The sequence below is a fragment of the Clarias gariepinus genome, chromosome 3 (assembly GCF_024256425.1).
Source record: "Clarias gariepinus isolate MV-2021 ecotype Netherlands chromosome 3, CGAR_prim_01v2, whole genome shotgun sequence".
Classification (NCBI taxonomy): domain Eukaryota; kingdom Metazoa; phylum Chordata; class Actinopteri; order Siluriformes; family Clariidae; genus Clarias; species Clarias gariepinus.
In genome coordinates, this window is record NC_071102.1 from 34,044,273 (window position 1) to 34,059,271 (window position 14,999).

Consider the following 14,999-nt stretch of genomic DNA (forward strand, 5'->3'; position numbering starts at 1 on the left):
TAATCTGCATGTTTTTGTACTGTGGGTGGGAACTCACCAAGTATGGGGAGAACATCCAGTCTCCACACACACATAGACCTGAGATGGGAACTGAATCCTCGACCCTGGAGGTGCGAGGTCACAGTGATTGTGAACTAATTTAGTTTTCTCTCCTAGGCTTTCAGGCATCAGTTTGGTCATTTACCTCCTACAAGATGTTCTGGTCTATCCTTGTGGCATCCTGCACATTGGCAATGGATACTCTCCAACCTGGAGATATATCCACTGTTTCTGTGGCAGTTACAGTGGAGCAAAAATGTATTTAGTCAGCCACCAATTGTGCAAGTTCTCGCTCTTAAAAAGATGAGAGAGGCCTTTAATTTTCATCATAGTTATACCTTAACTATGAAAGACAAAATAAGAAAAAAAAATCCAGAAAATCACCTTGTAGGATTTCTAAAGAATTTATTTGCAAATTATGGTGGAAAATAAGTATTTGGTCAATGACAAAATTTCATCTCAATACTTTGTTATATACACTTTGTTGGCAATGACAGACCTCAAACGTTTTCTGTAAGTCGTCACTAGGTTTTCACACACTGTTGCTGGCTTGTATGTAGGTGACCAAATACTTATTTTACAGAGGAATTTACCAATTAATTCATTAATTGGTTAGCTAGTGGTTAGCACTGTCGTCTTGCACCTCCAGGGTCCGGGTTCGATTTCCGGCTAGGCTAGATTCCTGTCTCTGTGTGCATGGAGTTTGTATGTTCTCCCCATGCTTGGTGGGTTTCCTCTGGGTACTCCGGTTTCCCCCCACAGTTCAAAGATATGCAGGTTAGGCTAATTGGTGCGCTCAAATTGCCCGTAGTGTGTAAATGGGTGTGTGTGTGTCCTACGATGAATTGGCACCCAGTCCAGGGTGTACCCTGCCTTGTGCCCTAAGCCTCCTGGGATAGGATCCAGGTTCCCGCGACCCTGAATACAGGATAAAGCAGTATAGAAGATGAGTGAGTGTGTGGGTTGAGGTATATTTATGATAAAAATTACAACCCTCTCTTATCTTTTTAAGTGGGAGAACTTGCACAATTGGTGGCTGACTATATACGTTTTTGCCCCACTGTACTTAAAGGGTCGGGTGGCCAGCCGATGCTCGACTGATCATTCACACACTACAGGCAAATTTGGGAACGCGAGTTAGCCTGAACCTGCCTGAGCCCCAGCCACTTGATGACGTGCCAGTCCCAAGCCCGTATAAAATAGAAGGGTTGTGTCATGAGGGCATCCGGTGTAAAAACTGTGCTGAGTTGTTATCAGATGGTCCACTGTTGCTACCCCTCGGAAGACCAACTACAATTAAACTTGCCTGCATGTCTTTGGAGTGTGGGAGAAAACCGGAGCACACAGAAGAAACATGCACACAGACCCAAGGCGAGAATCAAACCCTCGTGCTAACCTACATTTGTGTATCTAAGCTGATAAAATATATCATGCTGCATTTTGTTCTTATTGTGTTTAATCATTGCTTTAGGGCGGGTTTTATATCAATTCCTGAACACTAGATGGTAGGAGTGGACTTCTCCTTAAAACGGGCCTCAATACTAGCAATACTCGCCTGGCTCAACCCCAAATGTATTACTGTTCCCTAACACAATCGTCCTAGGTAGTGAGTGGAATAATAAGGTATGCACACCTCCTAGTGCCCTACATCTCGGATTGGGACTGAACCTGACCCGGTGGCGACATTCCAGCGGATGGATGGATGATCATCCTCTATCATCCTGTCCTGTGATGGAAACGGTGTAAAATCAGTCTTACACAAGACATCAAGGTTTGTTTAAGATTTTTGTGTTTTTTTTAAATAACGTAATTTGGTTCCGTTCGATCGATTTGTTCTTTTAAAAAATTGCTTGTAGGAGTAAAACAGCTAGCTAACGCTTTGGGTTTATTTAAGCTAAACATGCTAGCTACCCGGTTATTAAACACATCATTATCCTGGGTTATTGCCAACATTATATCAGACTTTTAAAATAACTCTTAAGTGTTATTTTAAAAATAATATTTAAGTGTTATTTTGCTACACATTACGAGGTTTACCGCTTAATCTCAGAGCTTTGCTAGATAACTCCTCTAACTTGTAGCTGTTAGCCTGTTAGCTAGCTAACTTCTCAGACTAGCAACTCATTTCTGCTCTTTAATTAGTGTTTTAAGTCTTTGGTTATTAGTTAATTACTCAAACTATCATTAAGCACAATAAGGATAAAGCTAAGTTAGGAATATATATCCGGATATGAAACCATACAACGTTATATGAATAGTTTTTGTTTTATTTGTTTTTGCTTTAGAGCTGTTTCAATATGATTTATGACGATATTTAAGTGAATTGTATCGCGGTTTTTATTGTCTGAAGCTGTAGAAACTCACGTCACGCTTTTTGTTCCAACATACTGAAGATGACCGAGCATTTTTATTATGTAGTGTGCGCTAACATACAATACTGTGCAAAAGTCTTAAGCACTGTATTATTATTATTAAATTTTAGCATAGCATTTAGAAGTTTGCATTATTATGTACAACACAATTCACTAATTCCAAGCATAACCTATAAATATATAAATAATGTGGCTTAGCGGCTTAGCACTGTCGCCTTGCACCTGCAGGGTCTGGGTTCGTTTCCCAGCCAGGTTTGATTTCCCCCTCTATGGAGTTTGCATGTTCTCACTGTGCTTGTAGATTAAGCTAATTGGCATTTCCCAAATTGCTCGTAGTGTGTGAATGAGTGTGTGTATTCGCCCTGTGATGGGTGTACCCCGCCTCATGTGCTGCGTAAGTCTCCTGGGATAGGCTCCAGACCCCCCCCCCCCAACACTCTATACAGGATTGCGCGTTATAGATGACGATTAATAATGTTACAGAAGAATATTTGCATTCCTGTTGGGAGAAAAAAGGAGGTGATATATTACAAGACAGGCCAGGTTTTAGATAGAAATAAACCAAACAAACCAAACACCCTGTAGACTCCTAGGTTTTGCATAAAAATAGAAAGGAGAGGAGGAGGATAGAAAGTCTCACCAGAAGGACTTATATTCTCCAGCATGCTTAGTAAAACTTAACAGCTGTTTTACTTATGAAACTTCACACATCTGTATCTAGTGCTACTGAATAGGGATGAGAATCACCAGTCACCTCCCTATACAAGGTTATTTGGTCATTTGAATATTTAATCCTTATATATAGTTTTTATTTTCTTTTTAAGGTCACCGGCGGTCGTACAAGCATTTCACTGCATATCGTACTGTGTATGACTGTGTATGTGACTAATTAAATTTGAATTTGTTACAATAAAACGTTATTTACACGATACCTTGGAGTCGATTAGATTAAAATTGCGATTTTATAAATAGCACGATTTTTATAAATATCCAGATTCAATATTAAATTTTTCCCTGATTTTGTTACAATTTTAAACCTTGTTCATAAATTCATAAGTAATTAAATGTAACCAGTTTATTATATTACTTCTTACTTAAAAACCAGCATTTAACTGACTTCTAATACAAGAGTTTGTATTTAAAACATTCTAACTGTAGAATTTATTTTAATTCACGTTTAAGAAAAGACAAATACATTAATTTTCCACATGATCATAAACAAGCTTTTTGATTCCCTCTTAAGAAATGTTTTAGGCTGAACTTTGAGACACAAATGCACTGCTATCTTTTCTTCTTTATTATAAGTGAGTGTTTGTCCTCGTAGGGCTGCTTTCAGGGAAGCAAACAGGTGAAAGTCTGAAAGAGCGAGATCAGGACTGTAAGGAGGAAGTTTTAACACCAGAAAATTTAGTTTTTGCATAGTGTTGAGAATGTAAAGCAGAAGTATGTAGAAGTTTTGGCCTTATCTCTTTAATAAGCGTCTCGCTTTAACGAATGCTGTTGATTGTTTAACTTTCCTTGATAATGTTCCAATACCGGGCCTTGGAAATCCCAGAAAACTGTAAGCATCAATCAAGCTGATGGTTGATTTATTTTTTTTTTTTTTACTTTTTCTCGGTCAGTGATTCTTGTGATGAATCCATGTCTCGTCACCAATAATGATTCTCTTTAAGAAACATTCACCTTTCTTAGAGTACCAATCCAAATTTAGTTTTTAGATATTCAAACGCTTCTGTTTATATATAGATACACACAGGGACCACAAAAAACTAATCCCATCCCAGCTGTTTAATATAAACCTAGCATTGCTGTCACTTTAAGATGTGCTCTAGCAGTGTAATATTAATCACTGGGTGTATATCATGAATCTTTATTATGTTTACTTCTTTTTAATTCCAGGTCTTTAAATGGCTTGAGTCTAAACCTAGTGTATCCAGAGACTTTGTGAATTCTACATTTTCACCTCTCGTCTTTACACACTACTGAATACCAAGACAAATCCCCGCAAACATGCCGCTCGGATTGGGCCGAAGGAAGAAAGCATCTCCGCTGGTGGAAAATGAGGAAGCCGAGCCGATCCGTGCCGGGCTCAACGTCGATGGACTCGACAGCGGCCGGATCGGAATCGCCGAAGGTGTGACGCAGGAGGGGCTTCCTCCTCCGCCGACTAACCTGCGACCTCGTCTTATTTTCCATACCCAGCTGGCACATGGCAGCCCCACAGGTCGTATCGAGGGATTCAGTAACGTCCGTGAGCTCTACGCCAAGATCGGGGAGGCCTTCGCGATCCCTCCGGTAGAGGTGAGACGATGTCTTTCAGGAAGTTCAGCTTTGTTCTTCTTTAATAAGAAGAACTAGAAACGAGGAAAAGTACTCAAGTTAAAGTAAGTTTAATGGTTTAGTTCATGTTTGAAGTGTGACGTAGCAAATGCAGAGAAACCGGTGCACTCGTCTGCAATGTTCACTAGTTCATAAGAGCTAAAATAAACCCCTGTCTGTCAGGTTTCCAGTTCTAACTGTAAAAGAATTACATTAAACACACCCAGGAGTAGGTGTGTATTTGTGCATGCGTGTGTCTTTCTAAAACTTTCTGCTGATGTTGTTTGTCATGATCTTTATCTCAAAATGATATTCCCTGGCCTTAGATTAAAAGCCCTTTATAAGTGTAGAACACAAAACAGACATTTTAGTAGGTTGAGGAATTTTTTAGAATTTAAGGTAGAAAAGTGAGTTCCTTTTTTTTATATATATAGGGCTTTTTTTTTACAATGGTAATTGTCACAAAGCAATCAAAAACAACAAAAAAGTTTTAATAAGTTAAAAAGAACCAAGTGTGCTCCGGTACAAAGCTGTTTGTCGGAATTTTAGTCCTGAACTAATTCCTGAAAACATGTTGTGTTGATGGTTAATAATGAGACACAGTGAAACATGACGTTAGTTTGTTTATTCAGTTGTTGGACATGTCACATGGTGCTGTACGATACGACAATATTTACGTTACAGACACGACACGTTCCTGAGGACATCCACAATCGACACTCCTAATGACCATGTGATATGCTCAGCAGCCTTCTTTATCATACAGAAGTATAAGGGGCGGATGAAACCGAGCTCACTCGGTGAGCAAGTTTAGACGTGACTTTATAATTGAATTGTATTTCTTTTTTTTTTTTTTTCTACATGGTAGAACAGTAGTCAAGGCATCTAAGCTGTGAAAAAACACATGGGATAATGTAACAAACAAAAGTGAAGCAACACTCCTTCATTACACACGAAGGCCAGTTTGTCCGGAAAATTGCAAGGACGTACAGGATCTTCAAGTAAACTTCCTGTATAATATTTATTATGAGTAAGAATGGTGACGATTGAGTTTGAGGCTTGTTAATTTGATTAGCTTCATTCCTACACTAAGCTGGGGCGTGCGTGACTTTAATATTTAGGATGTAATGTATGGGACAGATTTTGTGTTTCTCAGTCCAAACCTTTAGGTTTTTGGGTCGGTTCTAAATTAAAAAACGCTAACAGATTTCCATCATCGCTTTTCCTTTGATTAATGAATTAATAAATCCTAAACCCTGCTGCTCAATTTTAATTCTACAGCTGATGTAGTTTAAACTTAGAGTAGAGAAGAACAAAATTAAAATTATTAAATAGGATGCCTTGCATCGAACTGAACCACAGCTCTTTGATCAAATCCTTGATTGGAAAATACACTCTGTTCAATCCGTGTCGGTGCGGCACACCCGCAGTGTGTAAAAAGTACCTGGATATCCTTCGTCCTTGTTTATTTTTATGAGTAGAACTCTCTAATAACCTCTCTCCCCATGCCTCTTTGTGTTCAGGTCATGTTTTGCACACTGAACACCCACAAAGTGGACATGGACAAGCTGCTAGGCGGTCAGATCGGCCTGGAGGACTTTATCTTCGCTCACGTCAAGGGCCAGAGGAAAGAAGTAGAGGTGTTCAAAGGCGAAGACGCGCTAGGACTCACGATCACTGACAATGGCGCCGGCTACGCGTTTATTAAGGTAAAGGGGGACAGGAAGCCGGCTCACAGAAACACACAAACCTTAGGATGTGCTAATAATAACCCTGGTTTCCTTTTTGCAGAGGATAAGAGAGGGCAGCATCATCCATCAGATCCAAATCATCAACGTCGGAGACATGATTGAGTCCATCAACGGGCAGACGCTCATCGGGTGTCGGCACTACGAGGTGGCGAAGATGCTCAAAGAATTACCCAGGGGCAAAAACTTCATCTTGAAGCTGGTGGAACCACTAAAGGCCTTTGGTGCGTGTTTGTGTGTGTGTATCATTATTTGTCTTAGCCTACCACACAAGATGCTGTGTTGCCTGTCAGAGTGTGACAGTTTACAGCACCACCTGTAGGATTATAAAGGAACTACAACATATTATTACTTTAAATGCAAACAAATGTTGTGCATAAAAAAATTATTACTACATTTATACAGTGGAACCTTGGATCACGAGCATAATTCGTTCCAGAAGTGGGCTTATATTCCAAATCACTCAAGAAATAATAGAAACTCAAATTATTCGTTCCACAGCCCCCAAAAATAAATATATAAAAATTATTAACACAAAATATAAAGTAAAAATAAAACAAATTAACCTGCACTTTACCTTAAAAAAAGTAAAAATAAATCCTGACAGATAAGTGTTTCTGTTTGTGCGCGCAGACGCTGTGTGTGTGTAAATCTAAAGTAAGCTCTCCTCTCCCCCTTTTCGTCTTCCACTGGTTTATCGAAAAATAAACAAGAAATTTCTCTAATGACACTCAATTAAGCGACACGCTAACAGAATTACTGCTGTAAAAATAAAACTAATTAACAGACACAAAGAGCAGGCTGACCCTTGAGCAGAGAGAGAAAATGGATCTTTAACTTCTCTAATGAGACTTGCTTTTTCTTTACACGTGCGCTGTACACAGTGGGCACTGTGTTATAGTTAACAACATGCACGGATGTTGACCAGTAAGAGACGCACACTAAGACCCAGCAGGGGAGACGATTACCCACAATTCCGCAGCGCAAGAGAAAGAAAAACCGTTGGCTCAGTTGTAACCATGTGATGCTCGGCGTCAAAACAAGAAGCACATGCATGATACATGATACTTTGTATTTCTAAACCAAGACTTATTAATTTTTCAAGTTAAAATTTATAAAGAATCTTTGCTCGTCTTGCGGAACACTCACAAACCACGTTACTCAAAATCCGAGGTTTCACTCTATAAGGGGTTGCTGTAAGTCATGTTTGAATTCTGCAATCACACAAGGTGCTTAAAGTGCTTACTGTTAGCCTCCAGACACTTTTGATTTCAATTAATTACTGTATGAACAACATTGACTAGAGCGTCCACAGGGATCGCTCCTCATTAAACAATGATACATAATTTCATTTCTTTCCGTTGTGCAGATATTGTAGGTTATTTTCTACGGTAAACCCTATTCTTTAGTTTTGTCCATAGCAAGAAATCATGGGGTGTTAATTCACACACATTTTCAAATTTACAATAGCATTTTAAAATGATCTTTAGCTGTTTGAAAGTCAAGCGTGCCTTTGCCATTTTTTCTGTTTTTGGTCTGACGGTCACATGATAGCGTCAACAATCGTGTGACTACGGACATCTTTATAGGAAACGTACTTCTTCACATGGCTGCCGTAATTCAATTGGAGTTTTATAAACGAAAAATGTACTTTTTTTTTTTTTTTTTAATATTATATTTTTATTTTTTGACCAACACAGAACAATACAAAAAAGCAACAACAACTATAAAGACAAAAAAAAAAAAAAAGAGGATTTTAAAACCATTGTTACATCAGTTCCTCCAGCTTTATACATAGGTTAACAATGTTATACATATATTTCTGGGCCAGTGGGCACGGGCAATTAAATGATCTTACATGCCATGAAAAGGTCATAACTTTAAACTACTATCCTTGACACTTGACAGGTAATTGAAAAAGGGTTCCCAGGTGGATTCGAAGTCAGCAATGCTATCAGAAAGATTGTGTCTAAGTCTCTCTAAATGCAAAGTGCTAGAGAGTTCAGAAAGCCAGGATTTAAAAAGTGGTTTTGATGCCTTTTTCCATAGACAAAGAATAATTTTTTTAGCTACCACCATTCCATATTGGACAGCTTTTTTAATTTAATGACTGAACCCACGAAGTGAGTCAGACCAACCAAAAACAGCAATTGCTGGACCAGGGGCAAGAGTACAAGAATAAGCCTTAGAGTAGAATCAGAAAATTTCGCTCCACAACTCATAAAGTTTTGGGCATGACCAGAAAAGATGTCCCAAGGATCCCTCTGCAGATTCACATTTGTTACAGTTAGAGGAGATGGAGGGGTAGAATTTGTTAAGCTTAACCCGAGAATAATGAAGCCGATGTACTACTTTATATTGGATAAGTTGGTGTCTTGAGTTAATAGAGCATTTATTTATGACCTTAATGGACTTTTTCCAATCCTCATTAGTAATTTGAATACCTAAATCCTTTTCCCAGGAATCTTTCAAATACAGGGTAGATATGTCTAACTGACCAGTAAAAACATCCATAAGATGAGAAATCAAATTAGAGGCATCAGGGGAGAAAAATGTACTTTAAACATTTGATTTTTGATTTAGTGTTGCAATACATGAATTGCCACACAAAGGAATCACGATGCGTAACTGTTTTCCTTAGATATGATCAGTCAGCGCTCAGGGCGGAGAGCGGGCTCAGGGGGACAGCTGGGTACAGGCAGAGGGACACTAAGACTGAGATCGAAAGGACCGGCAACAGTGGAGGAACTGGTAAGTGTGTGTGATTGAGATGGAAGTCGCTGTTAAGGTTACGTCGACCTGTCATGCTTTGTCCCATTTATAGTTTAACCGTACATCCATTATGTGTCCCTGTTGTTGCTATAGGAACGCTAACGATAAAAGAGTTGTTTCTGTGTTTAAGACAAGCGTTTGTTGTCGTTCTGTTCCAGCCCTCAGCATTTGAAGAGAAGGCGATTGGAAAAGTTGATGATCTGCTGGAGAACTACATGGGGATCCGGGATAGTGAGCTCGGTAATCGCTACACCAGTGTTATTTAACTACATTTGTGTGTGCGTCTGTGTGTGTGTGAGAGTGCTGTCACGGTAATCGCAATGGTGAAGGAACTGCAGCAGAGTTTCATTCTAAAGTTCAACTTGAGAAAATATTTTCTGTTGAATGCTCTACTGTTAAAGCAGTAGAGCATTACAAGTGCTTTAGGGGCTCTCTCTGAGAAATCTGCTGACTTCTAAGTTTGTCTTTCTTTCTTTCTTTCTTTCTTCCTTTCTTTTTTTTCTTCACTTATTTCTCTAAATGCCTTCCCATTTATGCGTCTCTCCTCCCTTTTCCCTCTCTTTTGTCTTTCTTTGCTTGTTTCCTTCTCTTTCTCACTTTTTGTCTCTCCTTATTCTTGTTCTTTCTGCCTCTTCTCCTTCCATGTCTTATCTCTCTCTCTTTTTTTCTCTCTCTCTTAGCTGCCACAATGGTGGAGTTGGGCAAAGACAAAAAGAACCCAGACGAATTTGCGGAGGCTTTGGACGAGACACTCGGCGACTTCGCCTTCCCGGATGAGTTTGTGTTTGACGTCTGGGGCGCCATCGGTGATGCCAAGGTCGGTCGGATTTGATCCCGAACACGGCGGGACTGTGGTGGAGGTGTGTAAGGGAGTTTGTACTGTTACTACAGAACTAGACTACAGAGTGAGTTTTACACTAAAACCCTACAGCTGTCTGCAGTCTGGACATTCTCTTGGAGCGGGCTTTTAATTTGTTTTTTTTTGTTTTTTTTTTATGCAATATAGTGACCTGCATTGCTCTGACACTAATGTGGAATATGAATGTTGAGTTTCCCCCAGGATTGGTTTAGATACTTCAGATAAACGCTATGAGAAAATCTGTAGGTTACACGTCTCTCTCTCTCCCTCCCTCACTCTCTCACTTTCTCTGTCTCTTTATAAAACTGTGACGTTTACTTTGCACTGTTACTGTTACGAACTGCACTGCCACGCCATGTTCGCTCCCCAACATACACACACTCAGCCCTTTGTGCATGCGCAGTGCAGTTCTGGACCACTTTATAAAATGTAACACTACAGCATGTTTATCATGTTTTTATATTCTTCACGTTTTCTCCCTTATATGATGATTCTGTTCCTCACATTTTCCTTGAGATAATCAGAACTTCATAAGTGTTCGAATGTCTGTCCAGTTACAGTTCACAATTTTTTTTTTAAATGTGTTTTTTTGTCCCATTATATGTTACAGTTATGTTTGATGGAGTATCTGCAAAATGTGTAGGATGCAAGTGACCAAATGGATGATAAAAAATGCTGTTGTTTTCTGAAAAAGGAGAAGAATTAGCTGCATGTCGTTAATGTGAAGGAAAGGGGTTAGTATGAGGTTTCTCCCGTACATCTCTAAGCAAAACAAGTATTAAAATTTAAAGTAGATGTTGCCCTTAGTAAGAGTAAGAATCAGATCAGGACTAGCTAATAGTTCGCTAAATACCTCAGGTAAGCCATAGACATTTATTAAGGCATGAAAAGTAGGCTTGTGTGATATAATGTCATCATCCCTATGCGATGTTACACACGGACATGTATCACAGATTAAGTGTGTTTTTTTTTTTTTTTTGTACCTGATTTTTATTTATTTTTGCTAATAATAATTACTTAAGCAGGTTTTTGGAGGAGATAAAATAGACTGACAAACATGTCAGATTTAACATTCTACAAATATTGGTGTTTATCGGCGGTTGGCATCCACTATGTTCGGATTTTTCCCCAATTTTTCTAATTTTGTTGTGGCCAATTCCTCCCCGACACTAGGGGGCTTCCACATTCAGGCTACTACTACCATTCAACCGGGAGGGCCGAAGACTATCACGTGTTTCCTCCAAATCGCGTGAGGCCAGCCGACCGCATCTTTTCGAACTGCTTGCTCGCGGAGTAACACACTTGGAGGAGAGCGCTAGCCACTCCTTCCGCGTGCGCGAGCTCACAGACGCCCCTAATTGGCTGTAGAGCCGTGATTAATGTGGGAGCCCAAAGTACCCCTCATCCCTCCTCTCTGAGAGAGCTCAGCCAATCAGCTAGACCTCTGGCTGTGAGAGGTAACAGCATCACCTGGGGATCGAACCCACTGCGCCACTCGGAGGCCCTGGCATCCACTATGTTACATTACCGCCACCTTCTGGTCCTGTTCTCCGTTATCGTCCTTTCAGTTTAAATTTTTACATTAGGGTCCAGTGATCATTTCCGACATTGATCCATGAGTACATATTCGTTCTGCACTCTGGAACCAGGAACGGATTAAATCAGAAATGGAAGCCGCTGATCAGACCGCTGTTTATATTTAACATCATCAGTGCCGCCTGTCTCCTCCGAAATCTCGTCGTGCATCATCTTCTGACCTACACAGCCGTAGCTCATAAAATAGGAAGACATGCAAGACCTGATTATTTTTTACTGAAATATCTTTAATATGAGGGATAGTGTGTTAGAGTTAACTTTCCTGTTCTCTTCTTTGAAGTTCAAAGGCAACTCACAAACCAATAGTGTGAGGGAGAAGGGAGGAGCAGTTGTTTTCTGGGCACGTTACAAATACATTTGTACCTAATGTGAAAATACCCTATGTTACATTATCGGACCCGTTGATGTTTTGCACATGAGCTCTTTCCAACGTACTCTCAAAGATTTCAAGTGTGAATAGTAATATAATATTTTCTCCCTAATAAAACTAGAAAAAAATTAATCTGAAATTAGTCACATTCTACTGCGCAGTAAATTGTCTCTTCTACATTAGTGGCCTCTTTTGTTTTCCCTTAGTACCATACCATTATGGCATCTGCTCATAAACAACCATTTTTGGACAATGTAAAAATACAGGGTGTCTCAAACTATTTAACGTCATTTGAAATATGAATATCTGAGTAACTACATGTCCTAGGCAAACGAAATTAAATAGGCTTCATGCTGAAAAACAAAAAATATATTTATCAAAATTCAAACATTTTCAAACGGATATAGATTTTATAACCAATTTTACAAAGGTTGTGACACAACATGCGTCAATTCGGTAGTCTGGCTCCTCTGAAGCATATCTTACATATTTAGGCTTGGAAGAAGAGGAGGGGTGAAGACCAGTCCTTTCACATCACAAGGTGACAAGTCAGGTGAACGTGGTGGCCATTTGAACAGTATATTGTCATCATCACTAAAAGAAAAAGTAAAAAAAAAAGTTAAACATAAATTTTACTTAGTTTTTACACATCTTGTTAAAATTTGAGATCATTTGAGCGATAATTGGCCATGTTGTTAGTAGATGAAATGATGTAATTTTTTTTGGGACACCCTGTATTTTATGTAGTATTGAGGAATAATGTTAAGCCACACAGTGATCTATGAATCATTCAAGCATATAAAAACAAACAAATAAACAGGTGCAGATGATCAGGCCAGTGATTAGTATACTGCTGATGCTAAGTGTTTGGAATAGACGAAAAGGGAAATGAGTTGGTGCTGAGGTTTTTAAATTGTATTTTTAGGCATTTAGGGTCAGGACTTTTGTACAGTTACTGTATGTATACATAGCATCAGTTAGCTTTGTTTTAATATGTACCTGATTTATTATTTTTTTTTTGTTGCTAATAATGGTCTCTGAAGCAGGAGATTAAATAGACTGACAAACATGTCAGATTTAACATTTTACAGATGTTGGTGTTTACCCGCGGTTGGCATCGACTATGTTACATTACCGCCACCTTCTGGTCCTGTTCTCTGTCATCGTTCTTTCAGTTTACAATCCCGTCGCCCGTTAAGAAACCCATCCAATACATTCCTCCTTGTCCTTAGCATGTTTACGAGTAATGTTAACGGTGATAATAACCGCAATTAGAAAATTATCAAATATGGAGGGTTTTTTATTACGTGAAATTGTTTTATTAATATTTCACCAGTCACATGATCAAAAACTGAAATTTTGTTACAGGATTACATGTTGTTTTTCTGACTCTTAAATAATTCATTACTGAAATTCCATCATCCAGGTGAAGTTTCACGGTTGATCAAGATCACGAAAGCTCGGCTAATAAGACAGGGTGAGCATAAAATTCTTTCCTGGTTACAGTATGTATTATCTCGTTAAATATTGTGCTAGATAGAGACACGATTGCTGCAGCATTGCTTTGACCAATTAATATATTTTTGTATGTGATTGCAATAAACCATTGGTTTGTAACTTTGGAAAGACTTTATGCTCACCTTGTGTTATAACACTTACCTGTCTTATCCTTTAAGCAGAAACTTCTATTTGTAGACCATCGGTTCTTTATGATTTTATAGTTTTTCAGTATTTTATATTTTAAAAATGGCAAGTCATGCTTAACAAAGAAAATTGATATCACACAAGCCTGCTCAGAAACAAAAGTAAAAAAAAATGCAAAAAAAAAAAAAAAACATTTCAATTGATGCTTCTTTTTCAAGTTGAGCATCATTTAAAAAAAAAATACACCAAATGATGAACACCATAAGAATGCGCTGCATCGATGAAACGTCACAGAATTCCCAGATGGACAACATTTCTCCTTCCCGTTTTACCACCGGTCGTTTAAGAGCAAAGATGTAGAATTAATAATAAGCTGTTATCTAATGCCAAATCAAGGATCAGTATTAAACTGTTATTCATGCAATCTATCAAGCACAGTATTGTATTTAGTCTAAATATCTCAGCTATCTCTAAACCGGTATTATTAAAGTGTTGTTAGAGAGCGGTAGTGAGGGTGGTTGAAAGGTCACTGCCTTTAAAGCAAACAGCTAGCAAGTGTTTATTTCATTCTCTCTCATTATTGAGGTTAAGGACAGGGCTTGTGTTGTTCACGTGTTTATGTACCACACTGTTTTTATCTTATGTATGTAGGTGGATTTTTTTTTTTTTTTTTTTTTTAACGTTTTTGCTTTTGCTTTTTAACATTCTGTTGTTGATGCTCAGCTTATTTCCGTGTATTACAGATCGAATGTCTTTTTAAAGAAAAAAATCAATGCTGTTACAAACACTGTTCTGGTTTCAATGTTACACTGTTGAAATGTCTCGATGTACTGTTAAAGTGCAATTACAGGGTCGTCTCACCTGTCCAAGCTTGACATGTTTACTCATTACACCCATTTCTCAGCATCAATAAACAAACCAGCTAATGTGGCTCAATCGTGTTGTGTGTGTGTTTCTTTCTCAGTGGTCCATGAGGTCATCTGTTTATTTATTAAACACTGTTCAGTGTAAATGAGCTGTTTTGGACAAAATCCAAACAGACTTGAGTCAATTTCTTTTAGATCTTGTGCTGTCTTTTATTGCACTCAATGCTATTTTGATCAGATCTTAAAAGCAGTGTGGTAAGTTTTATATAATGTAACATAGTGTGCAGAAGGAAACATGATGTGCCTAAACTACAATGGGCGTTCAAGTCAAATCAGGACTGCTACACAAATGCACTTATCCCAGCATTTCACTAGTGCTTGGATACCATCAAGGTAGAAAGTTTTCTCACATAC

The 14,999-nt window shown here is 38.6% G+C and overlaps 1 protein-coding gene across 1 annotated transcript; it reads left to right on the forward strand.

The window, feature by feature from the left end:
- Positions 1-1,484: 1,484 nt before the first annotated feature.
- On the forward strand, positions 1,485-14,650 carry gipc1 (GIPC PDZ domain containing family, member 1). Its single transcript, XM_053492765.1, has 7 exons — positions 1,485-1,810; positions 4,311-4,712; positions 6,254-6,439; positions 6,522-6,702; positions 9,120-9,229; positions 9,409-9,490; positions 9,931-14,650. Exons 2-7 carry the CDS (start codon positions 4,422-4,424, stop codon positions 10,080-10,082), a joined length of 1,002 nt encoding a protein of 333 aa, XP_053348740.1. The 5' UTR covers positions 1,485-1,810; positions 4,311-4,421; the 3' UTR covers positions 10,083-14,650.
- The last annotated feature ends 349 nt before the right edge of the window (positions 14,651-14,999 follow it).

Bases quoted from the DNA above. Each gene is read 5' to 3' on its own strand.
- gipc1 (XM_053492765.1), top strand. From the start codon at position 4,422: ATGCCGCTCGGATTGGGCCGAAGGAAGAAAGCATCTCCGCTGGTGGAA. The intron at 6,440-6,521 runs GTAAAGGGGGAC...TCCTTTTTGCAG, and splicing joins CCGGCTACGCGTTTATTAAG to AGGATAAGAGAGGGCAGCAT. The intron at 9,491-9,930 runs GTAATCGCTACA...TCTCTCTCTTAG, and splicing joins GATCCGGGATAGTGAGCTCG to CTGCCACAATGGTGGAGTTG.